The sequence below is a fragment of the Phascolarctos cinereus genome, unplaced genomic scaffold (genome assembly GCF_003287225.1).
Source record: "Phascolarctos cinereus isolate Bilbo 61053 unplaced genomic scaffold, phaCin_HiC Scaffold_3;HRSCAF=262, whole genome shotgun sequence".
Lineage (NCBI taxonomy): Eukaryota > Metazoa > Chordata > Mammalia > Diprotodontia > Phascolarctidae > Phascolarctos > Phascolarctos cinereus.
In genome coordinates, this window is record NW_027555736.1 from 191,254,485 (window position 1) to 191,274,209 (window position 19,725).

The window sequence follows — 19,725 nt, forward strand, 5'->3', positions numbered from 1 at the left end:
ATCAAAAAAAGGGGCAAACTCTTACCTTGCCTATTAAGTCTCCAAGCTATCATACTGACCTTCTCTGTTTTCACCGCCAAGTTGCTAGAAACAGTAATCTGTCACTGCTTTCACTTCTTAACCACCTATTTCTAACTTTACTGAAATACTTTCTTCGAGGTTAACTAGGGACCTTATCAATAAAACACAAGAACCTTTTTTGGAGGGGATCATCATCCATCATATTTGTGTTGCTTTTGACATTGTTGTCTATTTTCCTTCTTGATACACTCTCCTGTCCTTGATTTCTGTGACACTTTATTCCTATAGTTCTTTTACCTGTTTGACCAGTCTTTGGAACATAGATGCTAGAGTTGGAAGAGGCCGTGGGCAGCTAGGGGACACAGTGCCATGCCTGGAGTTAGGAAAGGCTTCAGACACTTACTAGCTGTGTGACTCTGGGCAAGTCACTAAGCCCTTTTTGCCTCAGTTTCCCCATCTGTAAAATGAGCTGGAGAAGGACATGGCAAACCACTCCAGTATCTCTGCCAAGAAAACCTCAAATGGGGTCATGAAGAGTCAGACATGACTGAAAAATCAACTAAACAACAAAAGAGGCCTTGGAGGTCATCTAAGACAATCCGAGAATTTTATACATAAGAAAAACTGAGGCCTAGGTAGAAGTAGTTTGCTCCAGGTCATATAGCAGCAAGGAGTTGAACCCAGTTTCTCTAAATATAAGGCTTTTTCTAAACCCATGAGGTTTTCTCATTCTCTTCCTGCTCCTTGAGCAGTTCCTGTCCTCCCACAATTCTGTCTTTGGGCCTTTTCTCTCCCCCTCTTTTTTTTTTTTTTTGGTCTCCAATTCTCTTGGCTTTAGGTGTCATTTCTATGCAGATTGATGACTCCTAAATCAATAGTTCTACTCTGAATCTTTCCCCCTGGGCTTCCAGTATCTTACTTCCAACCGCCTTCTTTTCCACATTTGCAAACCAAAGCCCTTATTGCCTCCCCAAACTGGCTCATCACCACCACCCCCTTCTCTATTTATGTTGGTGGCATCACTTTCCCTGTTCATAAACTCTTCGTTTCAACTTTGTGACTCATTGGTTGACAATTTTCCCCCCAAGCAAAAGTATTTAATGAAATAGAATATTGAGGAAAATAGATCATTGGCTTTGAAGTCTGAGTACCTGGATTCAAATCCTTCCTTTGATGCTCTTTACTACCTCTGTGACCTTGGACAAATAACGTCTCTGTGCCTCAGTTTCCTTATCTTAAATGAAGGGGTTGGACTAGATGATCTCTGAGGACCCTTCCTGCTCTGCATCAGTAATCCTGTCGTTCAGATACTCTGTGCACACTCTGTCATAAACACGTGATGCCCAAATGGAGCGAACCAGGACACATATAGAAAGGCAGCTCATAACATCGATGCAGTGCTGCTGCCGGTCTCATCTGGCTATTCTTTGACTTCCTGTCTAATTGAGTTTTCTCTCTCTTCTCTCAAATCCAACGAATTGCCAAGATGTTCCGATTCTAATGTAATATTTCACCCACTGAGTCCCTTCTACTTAAAAATACCCTCTATTTGTTTTTTCTGTTTGGTTTCACTTAGGTTTTCACTTCAACTATTGTAATAAATAGCTGCCTAATCTTCCTATCTTTGGCCTGATCTTTGTTTCCCTTTTTGCATACTACTTTCCAGCCCAAGTCAGACTATATCCCTCCTCCCTTTCCCTCTTTTCTCTCCTATTCATTCTCTTGCTATTCCCTATGCTTAGAATGTCTCCCTTCCTGCCTCCTCCACCTCCCTGACATCTTTTATCTGTTGAAATCCCTCATTGTAAGACCATTTCAGCTTGAATCCTCTGACTTTAATGTTTCAGTTTAAATTTTAGTCTTTTATTTCAGGCAATTCAGGTACGTGTCCTTCCCCCCTTGCCTCTCCACATAACGCCTCATTTTGTTACATGTCCAACAGGTAGAGTTTGAACTCTCTTTATATAAGTCACAAGTGTCTTTTCCTTGAAGTACTTCATTAGCCCAGGAAAAACTGAAATTATAAGTAAGATTTTTTTTTCCAAGCTGTTTTTGTTGTTTCATCCTTAGAATGTGTTACATATGTTCTGTGTCAAATTAGACATGCACCATATACTACGCGTCTAGTTTCTCACCCTTAATGCTCTAAAGGAAAGAAAATTAGCTTTTCTTTTTGAATGAATGAATGGGACTAGTTTATTAGACGTTTCTGTAAGTAGCCCCTTATTTTAAATTCCCAGAGTTTTGTTCCTTATTTGTTTGGTAGCTCAAATCAACAATAACATACATTCCTTTATTATTTTTAAAGGTATTTTTGCTCTTTCTTTCAGTAATAAGTTTGGTATTGGTTCAAATTTCACTTATGAAATTGTTTTTAATAAGTTGACCTGAAGAAAGATGTGGCATAAAGAAAGCGGTCCTCAGAGTTCCAAAGACTGTAGGTTCAAGTTGAATCTGTGACAGCTTGGTGGCTTAACTTCTCAGTGCCCTGACACAGTTCTCTAGAATTGCAAGATTCTGAACAGTTTCTCATCTGCATCAGCAAAGTTTCCTCAGAGGGAGCTAAGTCCAGACCAGAAAAAATGGTAATTTGAAGGACCCTCTAGGCAACCTGAGAGGGACATCAGAAAATAGTCTTGTGCTGGGTAAATTTCTTGGGTTTTCTGATTTCTCTATAACTAGGGGAGGAACCCAGAAGGATATGGTGAAATCCCTAATCTCAATGTTAACTCCAAGCTGGGTAAACCCAGAGGTGACTGGTTTTAGAATATAAAGAATCCTGGATGAAGTCAATGACGCGTTAATGGATTGTTGACTGTGAGGGGCAGGTGAAAACTGAACCGAGGAGTATGTGGGGACTGCCTCAGTCCTCCCCATCCCCCAACAGTTTCTGCTGTGTTCTCTGGAACGAAGTTGGGTGTTTGATTGCCGATACCCTCACGCACTGCACGTTAGCCCTGTCATTAAGCCGTCATCCAGCTGGCGGGGAGCCAGGCCTCCGTGGTGAAGGGGCTGACTTCCTAAACCAAAACAGCTTTTATTGATAAATCGATATTGCAGTGGCTGTTTACAGTTGCTAATTGGCGGGCTGTAGCTGAAACTCCTCCTAGGAAAGTAATTAACCGGAATCTGAAACTAATGACAATGGCCTCTTAAATTCCTGGTCTCCCGTGGTTTCTTTGGAGGGGTTGGGGGGTGGGGTAGAGTGAGGAAGAGTTAAGGAGGGGGGAGGGCTTTGGGGGCCTAATGGAAGGGAATCCCCCTGAGCCTCCTCTTAAACTTGGAAAAACTGAATGCTAAGTCCTGTCGCCCTCAGGCTTAGGATGCTACTGAACCCCAGACCAAAAAGTTCACGGTAGAGTCAAGGTCCTGAACAATGTCAACTCCCAGAGACAAGTGTTAGAATAAATTGGGAGGAGGTCATGGGAGCAGTGGTGGCTTAGCCAAGACATTCCTCTGTCTTCCCAACACATCCAGCTCTGATGCCAAGAAAAGGCAGGCATTTCCAATACTTTCAGAGCATTTGGGAGTCCCATTTGTCTAGTGTCTTGCTGATTTTCATTTTGATTTTTCTCACTTGCCTTTATACTTTATACCGAAACCTAATTATTGTTGTTGTTGATGATGATGATGATGTTGCTGTTTTTAAGGAGGATGTTGTTGATCTGGTTTCTGGAGGGAAAAGCCCTGACCCCTCCCTCATTTTGCCCTCTGGATATACTGGAAGAAAATGAACTTTTGGGGGGGGGAGTGTCTGGATTAGGGTAAAAGAGTGAGGTGGAAATAGAACTGGGTTTGGTTCAATGTCTATGTATCAGGAATCGCTCCTAGAAAGTCTTTCCTTAAAGATTTGAAAGAAAAAAAAAGGTGGTTTTAATGCTCAGTTTAGGAGTGGAGGAAGGATGATGTAGGAGTATCACTGGGTGATTCTAGTGAATGTGACTCACCTGAAAGACATTTGGACCAAATGGGGGTGGATCTGCCCATGTACTGGACTTGAATAATAATATTAGGGTAACTTTTTTCTTTCAGTGTTCACTAGAAGAGTAAGTAATTTACTTAAAAAACACACACAAATTAAAAGAGGGTGGTGGTGGGATTTAAATATTTTATATCCCAATCAAAAAAGACTTTCTGTTTTGAGGGTAGGTTTTTTTTCCCTCATTTGATTTGTTATATCACTCTTCAATAGGAGCTATAATGAAAGTTTAAGCATCGTATATGCTTTTCTTCTGAGCCTATATACTTTCTAAGAAACATCGGTTTTTGGTTTTCCTAACCTAGATGGGGTCAGGCGTGTAGTGGGAAGAAAAATATTGGATTTATGCAAGGTTTAGATGGAGTTAATATTTACCACCCTCTTAACTGAGGAGTACCTAAACACCCCTGGAGTAGTAATAAAAACCACATATCTAAAAGCATTTTAAAGGCTTACAAAGTACTTTTTAAAACCACCATTTGGAGTGTTACAGTAAGGCAGTTAAGTTGCTCCCCAGAGGGGGTGAAGAGATACCAAGGTGACATTGCTAACTGTTGATGTTCAGTCACTTCAGTTAGCATTCAACTCTTTGTAACCCCTTTTGGGGTTTTCTTGGCAAAGATACTGGAGTGATATGCCATTTCCTTCTCCAGCTCATTTTATAGTTGAGGAAACTGAGGCCAACAGAGTTAAGTGACTTGCCTAGGGTCACACAGCTAGGACGTGTCTGAGGCCAGATTTGAACTCAGGAAAATGAGTCTTCCTGAGTCCAAGCACAGCACTCAATCCCTTGTACCACCAAGCTGCCCTGACATTGCTAACTAGTGGTGCTCTTTTGTATTTGTCTTCTGGGTACTTCTATCCTTATTTAAACAATCAGAATTGACTAACAGAGCAGTGGGTTTTTATAAGCCCATACTCAGTGATTCTTCACTTTTCCTCCGTTGCATCCCATCTAGCTTGTAATAACAATAATAGAGCTACATAATCACCACCTGGTTCAACTCAGTAAACGTTTATCAAGTTGTCTACCACACCCAGTGCTAGGCACTAGTGATATAAAGGCTATAACAATCTCTAATCTTTAGGATCTTTAGGAATTTTGTTCTTGGGGGAAAGGAGTGGAAGAAAGGAGGGTAGAGATATAGTGGGGGAGGGTGGATGAAGCTGGTATTCACAAAAAAGTAAATACTAAATAATTAGTAAATGCTGAGAGACAGGACTAACAAAGGTGGTTTGCAGGAGAGGAAGGGCAAAGAGAATGAGAGTCAGACACTCAGTCACGAAACAGAGAAGAGATGCAGAAAGAAAGAAACAAGACACACAGAGATGTATGAGCCTCCGAACTGAGCCTTGAAGGGAAATTCAATGGCAGAGATGAGGAGGGAGATATACTCTTAGTTAAGCCTCACTCTTTTCAAAAGTAAGCATTAAAATGTCTGACCTAAAGCAGCTGTTTAGAGTTATGAGTAATCTTCATTAATTATCATGTTTATATTTTGGTTTTTCTATTTCACTATGCATTGATTATGTATGGGAAGGAATGATCAGATGCCAGACAGTTTTTGTGGCAATTGCCTGCTATGTGAAACCTAAGAAACAATAATACCTTCCCCACTATCCCCCCCTCCACCAAATACTTGTATGAGTTACTAGCCTCTCTTAGCGTCTGTTTTGAAGGTGCTGAAGAGAAGATATTGAATTCATAAAAGGATGGTGATGGAACCCGGACCCCTAAAAGGAAAAAGACTATGTCTTCGAAAGCTACCCCAAGCCTAATCAGTACCACCCTTTTCAACGGGAGCCTAAGGCCAAGAAGAAACGTATACATCTTATTTCCTTTCATTTTCCCTCTTAGATCTAAGTTGCTTGTCCTTGCAAAGGATTTCCAGAGGTTACTTTTCATCCTTTTCCTCCTTCCCTTGACATTAGTCAAATAGAAAATAACTGACATGAATATTTTGGTTTTATTTGCCATTAAAAGACCTTGCCTCTTTCAGGCTTTCTCATATTACACAGGGCAGTTTGGTTACTTAATTAAGTTTTTCTTTTAAAAGAGCCTCAGCACCTGGGCTAGTTAAAAGCCAAATTATATGGGAAAAGAGGCATTGTAAACATCTTAAGCATGGTGATGGAAGAGAGGCTTAATTTGCTTTTCTTCCAAAATTGTTGTGCCCCAATCTCTCCCTTTTTATTCCAGAGTCATTCCGGATGTTCCCAAACACCTTGGAATCAGTACATTTCAAAGACAATAGTTTTGTCTCCATTTGTATGTCCTTGACATTGCACACGGTGCCCTCCGTGCCTGAAATGCTTCTGCTCCTTACTTCACCTTAGAAATCCCTGGTTTCCTTCAAGATTTAGCCTCAAGAGCCACCTTCTTCTGAGTCCTTTCCTGACCATCCCCAGCAACTAATACACTTTCTCAGTAAGGTTATCTTGTATCTCTTTCGCGTGACCCTTACAGCTGGGACTGGGGGAAGGCCCTCCCACTTGTTCCACAAACAACACGTCCATCCCTCAGCTCCAGGCATTCTCCCTGGTTGTCCCACGTGCCTGGAATACTCTTCCTCCTCCACTCAGAATACTGACCAGGACTGACCTCCCTGGCTTCCTTTAAGTCCCGGCTAAAATCCCAACTTCCACAGGAAGTCTTCCCCAACCCTTCTTAATTCCAGTGCCTTCTCTCTGTTAATTATTTTCTATTTATCTCGTATATACTTTGTCTGTGCTGGTTTGCATGTTGTCTCTCTCCCCCGCTCAGTTGTATGCCCCTTGAAGGCTCCTTCTTTTGCCTCTGATTCCCCATCTCTTAGCACAGTACCTGGCACGTAGTAGGCATTTAATAAATGTTTATTGATTGATGAATTGCTTGATTGACGATGAGGCACCTCGAGGGATCTAGTATCCTTGTGTAAAAGGTCAAAACCAGGGGGTAGAACAAATGTTGGCTGACAAGTTTGAGGGGAGTCCAATAAAAGAGCAGACCTTCCAAAAGGGCCCGGTTAAATGGGCTACGTGTTGGGTGAATTGGTTTGAACTTGGGGCTAGGAGGAGTAGGATTCAGGAGATAATATGGGCTTGTGGTTTATACGTATAGCTTTGAGACTTGATGAGTAAGCGTTTGGGATACAGTGCATTAAGAAATAGATTGAGGTGGTGTGTTCCTCCAGTGGAGAGCTTAACAAAATTAATGTTTGTGTTTTGGTGGTGTGCCTCACCTCTGGTTACTTCCTTTCAATTATCCTTTGTTCTTTGATTGAAGGAACTTGGTTTCTGGGTTGGGAATGCAGAGGGTGACCTCCAAGACATTTCTTCTTCAGCCATTCGAGAAAATGTTCTCTCCATTCTGTCACGTCAGTTTGGGAATGGTTGCCTTTTCTGATGTTTGACTTCCTGAACTGGGGACCTTAAGAGAAGGCTTTGGTGCAGCCCTGACCCTGACTCTGAATTGGACAGCCTCTTGTTTCCTCATCTAGCAAATGAAGCTGTTGGACCAGACGGTTTCTGAAGCCCCTTTCAACTGTACACCTATATGGTCCTGTGGTATTTTGCTCTCTTTAGGGTTCTTGGGGCTTATCGTTGGTGTGTTGGTTTGGCAGGACCCGGTGGCAATGGAATGCAGCCTTGGAGCTGCATTCCAAGAGGCTTGGTCAAACGTCTGTAGCAGTTATAGGCAGGAAGCATATTGTGTCACAGAGAAGTAGTCCCACAACTTATACTCGTGATTGTGGTCACCGTCTCCTAATTAAATGATTTATTAGAAAGGCCATCTGGCATAGTCGTAGAAAGCTAGTCTGGGAGTAAGGAAGACCTTACCTCTGAGTAAGGAAGTCTCACCTCTGGCACATAAACGGACACATAAAGCATTTATTAAGTACCTACTGAAGATACAAATTTAAAAGCAAACATAACAATCCCTACATTAAAGAGATAAACTTCTAATGGGGGAAGAAAACACATAAAGGTGAGCTGGGGGAAAAAAAGGGAGGTGGAGTACTGTATAGTGCGGAAATGACTAGGAACAGACTAGGAGACTTGGTTCTGGGCAAGATAAGGCAAAAGCTTACTTATCAGAGCCAACTTTTTCCTGGCTGGTATTTGGGGTCCCAGTAGGAGGGAGATGAGGATGGTGGGAATAGTGTAGATGACGTGATGTAGCGATGTCTAGGAAGTATAGGGGAAGTCTATTTGGAACAAGATGGAAATGAAAACGTCACACCCCGGTGTCATAGGGTGAGAGTCCAGGGTTCCAGTTGAGGAAGCAGATGGTGATGATGCTCAAAGTTGAGAAAATATGGTAGGGAGACACATTAACTGAACTCTGGGCAAATCATTTACCTCTCAGTACCCCAGGAAACTTGTTAAAACTATATGTTTCAGGGAGGAGTTTCATATTGAAAGTGCTTTTGCCAATAAAATTAAAGATATGGTTAAAATAGTGTGAAAATTTTATAACCTAAGTCCATTTCAAGAGATGTAACCTAGGATTCGGGGAAATTAAAAAGTCAGTAGCATCCTTTCAAGTATTGCTTTGCGTGTTTGTCTCACTGTAATCCAGACACTTTGGAAAGACTCATTGTCTTGAAGCTGTCTTCTTCCCTCCTTCCTGTGACCCAGTATCCCCACACCCAGCTCAGGGAGGCGGAGGTAGCAACTCAGTTGACCTACTCAGCTTCCGGTGTTTGTAGTGGCCCCGTGCAGCATATTGGCACCCACCATGGCCGGTTATAAAAATAACATTCAGGCTGCTTGTTTAGATTTCTCAGGTTACTTTGGAACATGTTGGGAATTCCAGGCAAATAGCTGGGAATCCAGACCTATGTCTTCTGTGGCACTGGGCCAGGCAACACTGATAAAATTGGATATAGTTTCAACAGGCTCTAGGAGGCTCACAATGATTTCCTTTCATTGTTTCAGGCTTTAGTCAAATGACATCAGGTGCAAGCCAGAAAGGATGAATATTTTACCTTTGCAATTACTGGTCCCAGGAACTTCCTCTCTCTTCCCATAATGCCCATGGAAATTTAGCCAAAATTTTAAGTTCTGTAGCATGCCAGTTCTTTGTAGTCTGAAAACTATGAGCTTCCCATTTGGACTGCACATGTATAACCTGTATCAGATTGGCCAGCCGGCTTGGGGAAGGGGGAAGGGAGAGGACCAGGGGGAAGAAAAATGTGCAACTCAATATCTTATAAAAAATGAATGTTGAAAACTATCTTTATATGTAATTGGAAAAAATAAAATACTATTTATGAGAAAAAGAAGAAAAGACAAAGAAATCTTATACTTCTGCTTCCTCACACATTGGCATTGGGCAATTGCAAAGTCTTGGGTGGTGGTAGGGATGTTCTGACCATACAAATTTCTCCAAAAGATTTGTAAACAAGGCAAAACTTCATTAAAACTAGAGTTTTCAGCTCAATTCTAATTAACCATAGCAAATAAAAAATTTGAAATAAAAAAAGGAGCTTCCCATTTGATGGTAGGGTTTCTAGATGTTCTGTTCTGTTTCTCAGCCTAGATTAGGTCTTACAGCATAGTAAAAGATATATATAATGATGTCCTGAAAATGTTGGCTCACATACAAAAAAGCAGAATGTTATAACTGGAAGGGACCTCAGGTCCTGCCATCTAACCCTGTTATTTTTCTAGAGGGAAAACTAGTGCAGGTTCCTGCAGCTGGTGGTAGAGTTAAGGCTAGACACAGAGGTGGACAACCTGCAGCCTGGAGGCCACATGTGGCCCTCTAGGTCCTCAAGTGCAGCCCTTTGACTGAATCCAAACTTTTTATCTTTTGTCCTGTCCCAGCTACATATAATTATGATTATGATTTGTGAAGTTTGCATTCAAAGGGCCACACTTGAGGACCTAGAGGGCCACATGTGGCCTCCAGGCCGAAGGTTCCGCACCCCTGGCTCAGAGCCTGTGTTTCCTGACTCTTTCATTGAGTGTTTGCCTCTCTACATTTTGTTTTTTTATTTTTTTTCCCCTTTCTTTTATCCTGTCCCAATTACATATAATTATGATGGGTAATTATGATTTGTGGTCATTATTTGGCTAAAGCAACTCCTGAAATGATTTATTAAGATAGGTTTTTTTTTAAAACCTTTTTTTGTGTTATGATTTGTTTGGCAGAAGCCTATGGGTGCTTTCTCAGGATAATGTTTTTAATTACATAAAATAAGATGCATAGGATTACATGGGGAACTAATGATCCAATCATATTAAATTATAGTTACTAAAAAAAAAAAGGTCACAGACCCTAGCTTAAGAATTTCTACAATTAAGGGGTGAAGGGGTTGAAGAGGTAGTGTCTACATCAGTGAAATGTAAGAGCTCTTAAAATAGTGAAATCTATCACCAACATTGTTGAAAGTTTTTAAAATAATGGCTGTCTTCCAGAGGTAATTAGGAGCTGTTCAGTATTCTCTCTTTCCCTTATTAGACATATTCAATAGGGTTGCCCCTCCTTCTCCTCTCCTCCTCCTCACCCCAAAACACAAAAGAGCAGGTCGTTGAGGCATTTAAAAAAAATGAGAACAGTAAGACAGAGAGACAATACTCTGTGGCCTTTTACAAACCTCAAACTGTCTTGCAAAGCGTTCATTTGAATAGATTGTAAATTGTTATCTATTGAAAGAGGTACCAAATTTCCATGATGCCTACTACTCTACAGGTAACTCCACGCGTTTCATTTCTTTTTTGTGTTCAAAGATACTGACAGAACTCCAAGGTACAATCTTCCCTCTTCTCTTATTTGATCATAGGGTGACCCTAAGACTTAGAGCTGATCTGTGGTCCTCAGGAATCATCTGGTCCAGTCGTTTCACTAAACACTAAAGCCCAGAGGTCACACTGCTAGTAATTAGAGCCTGGGAGCTCTCCCTCAGCAGAGCTTGACAAGCAACTATTGAACACACGAATTGCAATTGCTAGCTGTGTGCATGTAGAGTGAATGAGAGAGATCAAAGGGTTCTCTAAGTTGTGGGCCATTCCTGTAATTTGCAAGGAATTGCTTTTGGACAGTAGTTTATTCTTATACTACTATCTAAATATACTACTAACTAAGGCTGGGAGTCTTCATGGGAGATAATGACTTTATTCTTCATTGAGGCAAGGAGGGGGCTCCTGTTTTGAAACCTGCACAAGGATTTTCTGAAAGGGCTGGAAGTTTAAACCTCTTCTGTTAACTGGGGGTTTTGTTTTTGCTTTGCAAAAGCTAACTCCTCCCACACAGTGCAAAGAGCTTTGAATTTGGTGTCAGAGGGCCTGGGTTCAGATTCTGCCTATGTTACATCACTTTTGGTTGTAGAGTTGTTTTTCAGTCATGTCTGACTCTTTGTGATCCCATTTGGGGTTTTCTCACCGCAGATACTGGAGTGATTTACTGTTTCCTATGAGGAACTGAAGCAAAAAAGGCTGAGTAATTTACCTGGGGTCACATGGATAGGAAGTGTCTGCAGCTGGATTTGAACCCAGGAAGAAGAATCTTCCTGACTCTAGGCATGGTATTCTATCCACCACGCAACCTAGCTGTGTCTTGTATAGGGACAAGGGAGGTGGGACCAGAAACCAGGGTCTCAGAGGTCCCATACTAGCCCCAAGTCTGATTCTAGGACCTTTTTTTACGGCTTCTAGCATCCTTCACGGCTTATTAGCTCAAGCAAGTACTACTACCACCTACTTAAAAGTCTTTCTTATCCTTTCTTGCTTCCAAATATCTTGTATTTCTCTAAGTGTGTATCTCTCCTCTCCCTGTGCCCCCTCCCACCCCCAGTAGAATGTAAGCTCTCTGAACGTGTGGTTTGACTCATTTTTAACTTTGTATGTCTATTGCCTAAGCACTGTTCCTTGTACACATTTTGTCAGAGAACAGAAGGAAAAAAATCCTACTCAAGCCGTATCTGTTCTTCATAATAAATACTTTAAAATTAATTTTTAAATGCTAAATATAACAAACAGCAACCAGATGTTTGCTGGACTGACCGAATTAAAAGGGCACTAAAAAATTAAAAAATAAAAATAAAAGGGCATTAAAGCCTGATGATGCAGTAGGTAGAGTGCCTGTTCTGGAATCTAACCTCAGACTCTTGCTAACTCTGTGAACCTGGGCAAGTCACTTCACCTCTATTTGCCTCAGTTTCCAAATCTGTAAAATGCAGATAATAATTATCACTTACCTCCTAGAGTTGTTATGAGGATCAAACTAAATAATAATTGTAAGGATCTTAGTAAAAGTTATATAAATGTTAGCTATTATTAGATCCCTTTACCCTTTTTAAAATGAGGTGATACTGTGAAATAATGCATTTAATTCTTTGTATTAATTATAGTTTACATCCAAGCCAAAATTACCATTACTTCCTTTTACCCTAGGAGAAATAGAGTAGCAGGAAGTTGAGAGCATTCTAAAGGGCCAGCCCAAGCTTTCCAAGTACTCTTAGTAGAAATGATTGGGCAGACTCTGCTGGTGTCCCTTCTGTGCCGTGAGCATAATGTTGGCTGTTGTCCCAGTGATGGTGAGATTTTGTCAGGAAATGTGACCTGAAGATCCTGCTAGATGTGTGTGCGCAATGTTTTAAAATGGTTGAAAGCACTACTGATCCCGCTGTATATGAACTGAATTAGGAGAAAAAGAACTCCAGTCTGTGTTGCTGATCTATTTCCCTAACTCAGGATGTACAACTTCTTAATGAGATATGCTTTAGGAAAAAGGAAAAAAAAGTACCCTGAGCATTTTCATAAACAGCTAATGTGGGAAAGTTGTGTTGACTATGCCAATTTGTTACAAGGGTTTTCTTTTCTTTTTCATTGAGGGTGAAGGGCAGTATTGATAGGTTTGCTGAAAGAAAGAAAGAATGGAAGAAAGAGAAAGAGAGGAAGGAGAGAAAAAAAGAAAGGAAGGAAGGAGAGATAGAAAAAGAAAGAAGGAAAAGGAAGGAAGGAAAAGAGAGTCATGGAAACACTTTTTTTAAATGTACAGAAGAAGAAAGCAGATGAAAATGACCAAGAATAAAACTTTGAAAGTTACAGGTTGAATTTGTACTGTAATGTGCTTAAAAGGAAATTTATTAAGCTAGTAATAGAGATTCACAGTTTCATGTACAATCCCCCTTTTTCCATTCTCTATATTTGGAAATGCTCCTTTTGCTTGTTGTGTTCAGAATAAAAAATTAATTTTAAAATACTTACTGTAAAGAACATACATGATACTTAGCAGTATCTTTTTGCCCCTGTCTTCTACAAAAGTGTCCATGACACCATCAAGTTTGTGTTATCTAGTAATTCACACTGGGTTTGATGCTTGGCTTCTGGTGCTCTTCCAGTAGAACCATACGCCTTTTGACTATCTGAAAAGAATTAGCCAGAAAAAAATAGCAAGGTTTCAGAAATGTTTGCTTATGTGGCTGGTCCTATGACCTACATACTGCTAAGAGCAAGTGGAGTACTTGGGAGGCATTGTGGAAGGAATGAGGAAAGTGCCTAACACAGAATCACAGAATCTGAGCTGAGTCCCCACTGTGCCTATCACTTAATCTTCCTGGTCTGTTTCCCTTAAAACCAAGGTGGGGTTGACTGGATTACCTCTGAGATCGCACTCTGGATCTGTGAGCCTATGATATATTTATGTGTCTTTACTGCCAATTTAAGGAATTGCCCCTCCCTGACTTTCTTACTCTCCTCCTATCTTGAGCCCTATTCAGTGTTTTGTTTAGTCATTATTTCAGTCATGTCCAACTCTTCATGACCCCATTTGGAGTTTTCTTGGCAAAGATACTGAATTGGTTTGCCATTTCCTTCTCCAGCTCATTATACAGGTGAGGAAACTAAGGCATACAGGGTTAAGTGACGTCCCAGATCAAGCAGCTACTAAGTGTTCAAGGCCAGATTTGAACTCAGGAAGAGGAGTCTTCCTGATTCCAGGCACAGTACTCCATCCACTGTGCCACCTAGCTGCCCTAAAGGCTTTTACTCATTGCATAGTGCTTTTAAGGGGAAAAAAAATTAATAGAAAAAGACAACAACTAACAAGGATTTACTTTTCTCTCTCTCCTACCTCCTTTCCGTCCTCCTCTCAAGTGTTTTATGTGTGTTGATCTTCAATCCTGGGAGCCAGTAAATAGTACCACTATTATTGTCTTCCATTTTACAGGTGAGGAAACTGAAGTTCAATCCTTACCCTTCAGACTAGGAAATTCCACAGAAAACACTTGAATGATTTCAGAGGTGCATAAAGCAGTTTCCAGAATCACCCTTGCTGATACGCAGAAGGTTCCTATGACTTCAGGATGATGCTTTCTCTTTGTTTTGTCCTGCCTGTGACTGTATCTCAAACATAATATTCTTACCACCTGAACTTCTTAGAATGCCAAAGACCTTGACCTCTGCAGGCCTAGTACAGTATTCTTTGCTCACCTGGGTACTTCAGTCTTTGGCTTTCTTCTGAAATTGCTGACCAAAAAGATGTTAACTGTTGATTATGAGTTTAGGAAATAGTGTTCAGCAAAGTGGGTACAAGAATGAGTTGAATTTTTTTTTTAATGATGAAAATTCTAGATCAAAGGAGAATTAATTTAGAAGAACATTAAGCCACCACATGCCAAAGACTGCATAGAAACCAAAGTTTAAATGGTGATATAAAGGATGTCCCAAAAATCTGAATTGGAATACCCTATATTAATAGGATTCTGTTTGGAGAACATTAGGTAGTATCAATAGCTATTTATCTATCTCTAGATTTCTCATTGTCACTGTATTTACTCTACCACCTCACCACCCCCAACAACCTCCCCCACCTCACCTTTATATGTTGTCTTTCCTTCTTTTGAAGGTAAGCTCCTTGAGGGCAAGACTGTCTTGCTCGATTTTTTTGTTTGTTTATTTATTTTGGCTAAGCAATGGGGTTAAGTGACTTCTCCAGGGTCACACAGATGGTAAGTATGTGTCTGAGGCTGGATTTGAACTCAGGTCCTCCTGAATCCAGGGCCAGTGCTCTATCCACTGCACCACCTAGCTCCCTGTCTTGCTCAATTTTCATTTATATCCTTAGTGATTAGATCACCATTAGGCATAGAGAAAACCCCTGATAAATGCTCCTTTATCTGTCTAATCTATGTGTTAGGCAATGGTGGCTTGCTATCCTGGGAATGGGACCGGTTATGTTCGACACGTAGACAACCCCAATGGAGATGGGCGCTGTATCACCTGCATCTACTATCTGAACAAGAACTGGGATTCCAAGGTATGTTGGGAACTTTTTGGACTATGTATAAATGTACATTGAGTACAGGGCACAGGAAGAGGATTATGCTAAGAATTAGCTTTCGGGGGAGAATTTATATAATTTAGAAGTAGAGAAAACTTTGAAATATTAAGATGTTCATTATCTTCCAACGAGGAGCCTTTTCATAGTATTTTGGGGAAAATTGTCTCTTTTTTTCCACCGTCTAGAAAATCTGGATGAAAGGAGCTAAGGTGAAAATAATGGTTGTAAAGCTGAATTAGTAACTCCCCCCCCCAAAAAAAAAGCTCCACTCCCAATTACTTGTCTTTCAGAGCAGAGGGATCAGACTATGAGCCCAGCCAGAGCTGACGTGACTTAGACTGCTGAAACCTAATTAGTAGCAGCAAAATACACTTTTCCTCCCAGCAGCAATATTGAGAGAATTTCACAAAACTGATACTCCAGGATATAAAAGCATCCCCAAGAGAGAATTTCCCACAGCCTCTCTCACACAGAATAAAATATCTCATCAGTGGCCACTTGCTATGGTTTACTACATGGGTATGAACTCCAAGGGAGTCTTGGCTCATGCTATATATTCTCCAATGTGTGTAACCTGTGTGTATGCTTATCCAGATTTAAAAACTGATGCATGTGGGTTGAGGTATTTTTGAAAATTCGGGAATGATTTAGTAGTTTGGGAAGTGAGGGAATTATTCCAACTTACTTGGCTTCTGAATCTTCAGCATCCCTGCTTCCTGTCAGTTGGGGTCAGACACAGGCTGCCTCAGAGAAGTTCTAAGGTTTTTGTTTGGGGGCCAGAGAAACCATTAAACCAGCAAGAAAAACAGTGAGTGAATGAAAACACTAGGGGAAAGTTCATCTTTTCCCTCTTCCCTTTCCTTCCCCCAACGTGATGAAGCTAAAATGTGTCCCTTAAATCACATCAGATTTCAAAAGAATAATAATTTTAAAAAATATATTAATTGTCCAGTATGTTGCAGTGCCACCATGGCATTGTGGAAAGAGAACTGGCAATGAATACACCTACTGACTTTGTTTACCCCCAAAAGTCACTTAAGCTCTCCCTGTTCTAGGCCACTCATAAAGACTCTTTCAATTGCAGAGAAGTGTCAACCTGCATTTGTGGGAAGAGTTTCCTCACCCAGCCATTGCCCTATGCTAATAAAACCACAGTTCTTTTCCCTTTCTCTATCAAATATATTATCTTATGTCCCCCAAATTATCTTGTGATTGTCCCAGAGGCCTTCAAATAGCACTACATTTTGAGGTCAAAGAGCCTCAAAAATATTTACCTCTGTTTACTCGTGTATAATGTTGCCAACTCAGTGTCTGATACAGTCAGATGAAAAGATTTAGCTAAGGTCACAAATAGGTAGATGGTGTGGCATTTCAATGATGAATGTGTATGTGTACACATGCACCCACATGTATGGGGACTCCAGTTTGGAAGAGAGAGCAGGGGAATCAGACTCCCTTTTCCTATCAGTAGTAGGCTAATATGTTCATCCTAGCTGCGGAATTATATCTGTGCTCAGGAAATAACCTTTATTGTATTTTTCAGCTACATGGTGGGATTCTTCGGATATTCCCAGAAGGAAAGTCCTTTATAGCAGATGTGGAACCTATTTTTGACAGGCTACTCTTCTTCTGGTCAGATCGTAGGAACCCACATGAAGTACAGCCTTCCTACGCTATGAGGTAAAACCTTAAGAATGACATATACCCCCAAGGACAGATTTTCTTTTGGAATAACCAAATCATCATTTTCAAACTGAATCACATCTTTTTTTGGGTTTGTTTATTTTTTTTTAAGGACAGGAAAGGACCTTAGATAAGCAGTTCAATCTTTTCCCCCACCCCCAACTCTCATTTTTACAGATGAAGAAACTGAGGTCCAGACTTGGCTTCCTGTGTGACCTTGAGCAGTTGATTACACTATAGTTATTTTCTTGTACTGAATGTATTTAAAGGGAAAATCTTGGATATATAGGTTTGAGGAAACCAGAGCTTTCAATTTGAAATATTCATTAACTCTATTAACTAACTTTAGGTTAGCTAGAATTAGTTTCCCTCTAATTTCCTGCCCCCTACCTCCCACCCTCTTGTTTTGGGGGAGCACATTAGCCTGAAAGGAATATCACATGTAAACTTTAAAAAATTTATTTTATTTCATTTTTAATTTTATGTTTTATTACATTTTTATTTATTTAAACAACACAATCCCCCAACTCTGACTTGTACCAAAGATAAACATTTAAGCAAAAGACATGGTTTATTGGCTCCATTTTCATCTGATCTTATCCAATTCACCCTTAAAAAATAGAGCCCATATATCCCAAAGAGATCAAAAAAATGGGAAAAGGACCCACATGTACAAAAATATTCATAGCAGCTCTTTTTGTGGTGGCAAAGAATTGGAAATTGAGAGGATGCCCATCAATTGGGGAATGGCTGAGCAAGTTGTGGTATATGAATGTAATGGAATACTATTGTTCTATAAGAAATGATGAACAGGCTGACTTCAGAAAAACCTGGGAAGACTTATATGGTCTGATGCTGAGTGAAGTGAGCAGAACCCAGAGGACTTTGTATACAATAGCAGCCCATTATGCAATGACTAAGAATGTTAAACTGAACCCTTCTCAGCGTTACGAGGATCTAAGACATCTCCAGAGGCCTCGGGATGGAAAATGCTGTCCACATCCAAAGAAAGAACTACGGAAGTCGAATCGCTCTCACTTATTTTTACCTTAAGTTGAATTTTGTTTCATCTTTCTGATGGTTCCTCCTATTAGTTTTAATTTTTACTTACAACTTCACTAATGTGAAAATATGTTTAATGGGTATGTAAATGTAAAGCCTATGTCAGATTGTGCACCATCTTGGGGAAGGTGGGGGGGGAGAAAAAGGGAGAAAAAATTTTCAACTCAAAAGCATATGGAAAAAAAAATTTAAAAAAAAATGAAAAAAAAATAAAGCCCCAAGAAAGTTATATGATGGTGGTGTACTTGGGCTTCAGCTTGGAATAGAGAGTAGGAGAATCAGACTCCCTGTTCCTTGTTAGCGATAGGTTGATATGTTCGTGTTTTACAGAATTTGTTATGGCAGAACCAAGGGTAAAAACACAGATCTCCTGGCTGTCTAATGTGCTTTTTTTTTTAAATGAGGCAATTGGGGTTAAGTGACTTGCCCAGGATCACGCAGCTAGTAAGCGTCTGAGGTGAGATTTGAACTCAGGTCCTCCTCACTTCAGGGCTGGTGCACCTCTTAGCTGCCTCTCTAATGTGCTTTCTACAAATAGCTAGTAAATACCTCAGACTACTACTAGCTTAGTAACAAACTAATTAAAATAATTTGTAAGTCCTTTTGGAAAAATGATGATGTAAAAAGTGATAGGAAAATGGTTCTTAAACTATTCTCTCAGAAATTGGAAGCACTTTTGGTCATAGTAGGCTTTCCATTATGGGTTGGGAGAAATGACAGGGCAGACTTGCCTTTTGTCAGTGCTAAGGCAGAAAGCAGGATTGAGAATTTTAAATCTCTGATAGTAAATAAATACAAGTAAGCCTAAAAAACCTTTTTTTAAAATAAAATTAGAACAGTTCTTTTGTACTGGAGAGAAACATTTTAGTGTTTGGTTTTCGAAGCTTGTGAATATTGTTACCTTATTTTCCCCCCAGTATTTCCCCCAACTTATTTCCCTTGTCTTTCACAGATACGCTATGACTGTTTGGTACTTTGATGCAGAGGAAAGAGCAGAAGCCAAAAAGAAATTCAGAAATTTAATTGGTAGGTCTCCTTCCAAATTTCTCTAAAGAAAAGTTGTCTTGGGTCTTTTTAGATTAAAAAAAATCATTATTTTTGCTTATACAATGTCAGAAGCAATCATCACTCTCCTCCCACTCAACATAGTTTATAATGACATTTTTTATAATAATGTCATATATTCTTATCCTGTTTTATGAATTATAAAGCAGCCACTCATCAGATCCTCAGAACAGACCTGTAGAAAACAGCTCTAATGAAAAATGATGGCAACACTTTTTCTAAGGCTTTTCTATCATCGGTCAAGGCAGAGCTAAGCTTCTGATTTTTTCTCCTAGGAATCTAGCATCCCTACCTAAAGAAAATGGAAGTATTTCCCACTCTTCCTTCTTCACTGTATGGGTAGGAAAATTAGAAAGAACAGAAAAGGTGTCCTAGAGAAGGGTAAAGAAAGGCCACAGGGATAGGGGAAATGGAGGCTTAGGATGAGGGAAAGTGTCCCCTCTTATAGTCATTGTTTGTCCTTCATTCCTGAAGAGGATCGTGACATCAGGAAGATGATGCCATGACTTGCAAGTGAATTGGATTTAAGTGAGGGAGGGCTGTGCAAGGCCACCAGCCTCACTTTCTCCTCTGGAGCCATCTGAGTTCCATGGTGAGATACAGGTCGGGATGACTGGAGATCCCCTGCCCCCCATACAGTCGTAAA

At 40.3% G+C, this 19,725-nt stretch overlaps 1 protein-coding gene across 1 annotated transcript in view; it reads left to right on the top strand.

Annotated features, from left to right (window-relative positions):
• The window catches only part of EGLN3 (egl-9 family hypoxia inducible factor 3), a 44,539-nt gene that overhangs the window by 17,849 nt on the left and 6,965 nt on the right, over positions 1-19,725 (top strand). The window contains exons 2-4 of the mRNA XM_021009363.2: positions 15,126-15,245; positions 16,813-16,949; positions 18,967-19,040. Of these exons, the coding sequence (XP_020865022.1) occupies positions 15,126-15,245; positions 16,813-16,949; positions 18,967-19,040 (331 nt within the window). The remainder of the gene's footprint in view (positions 1-15,125; positions 15,246-16,812; positions 16,950-18,966; positions 19,041-19,725) is intronic.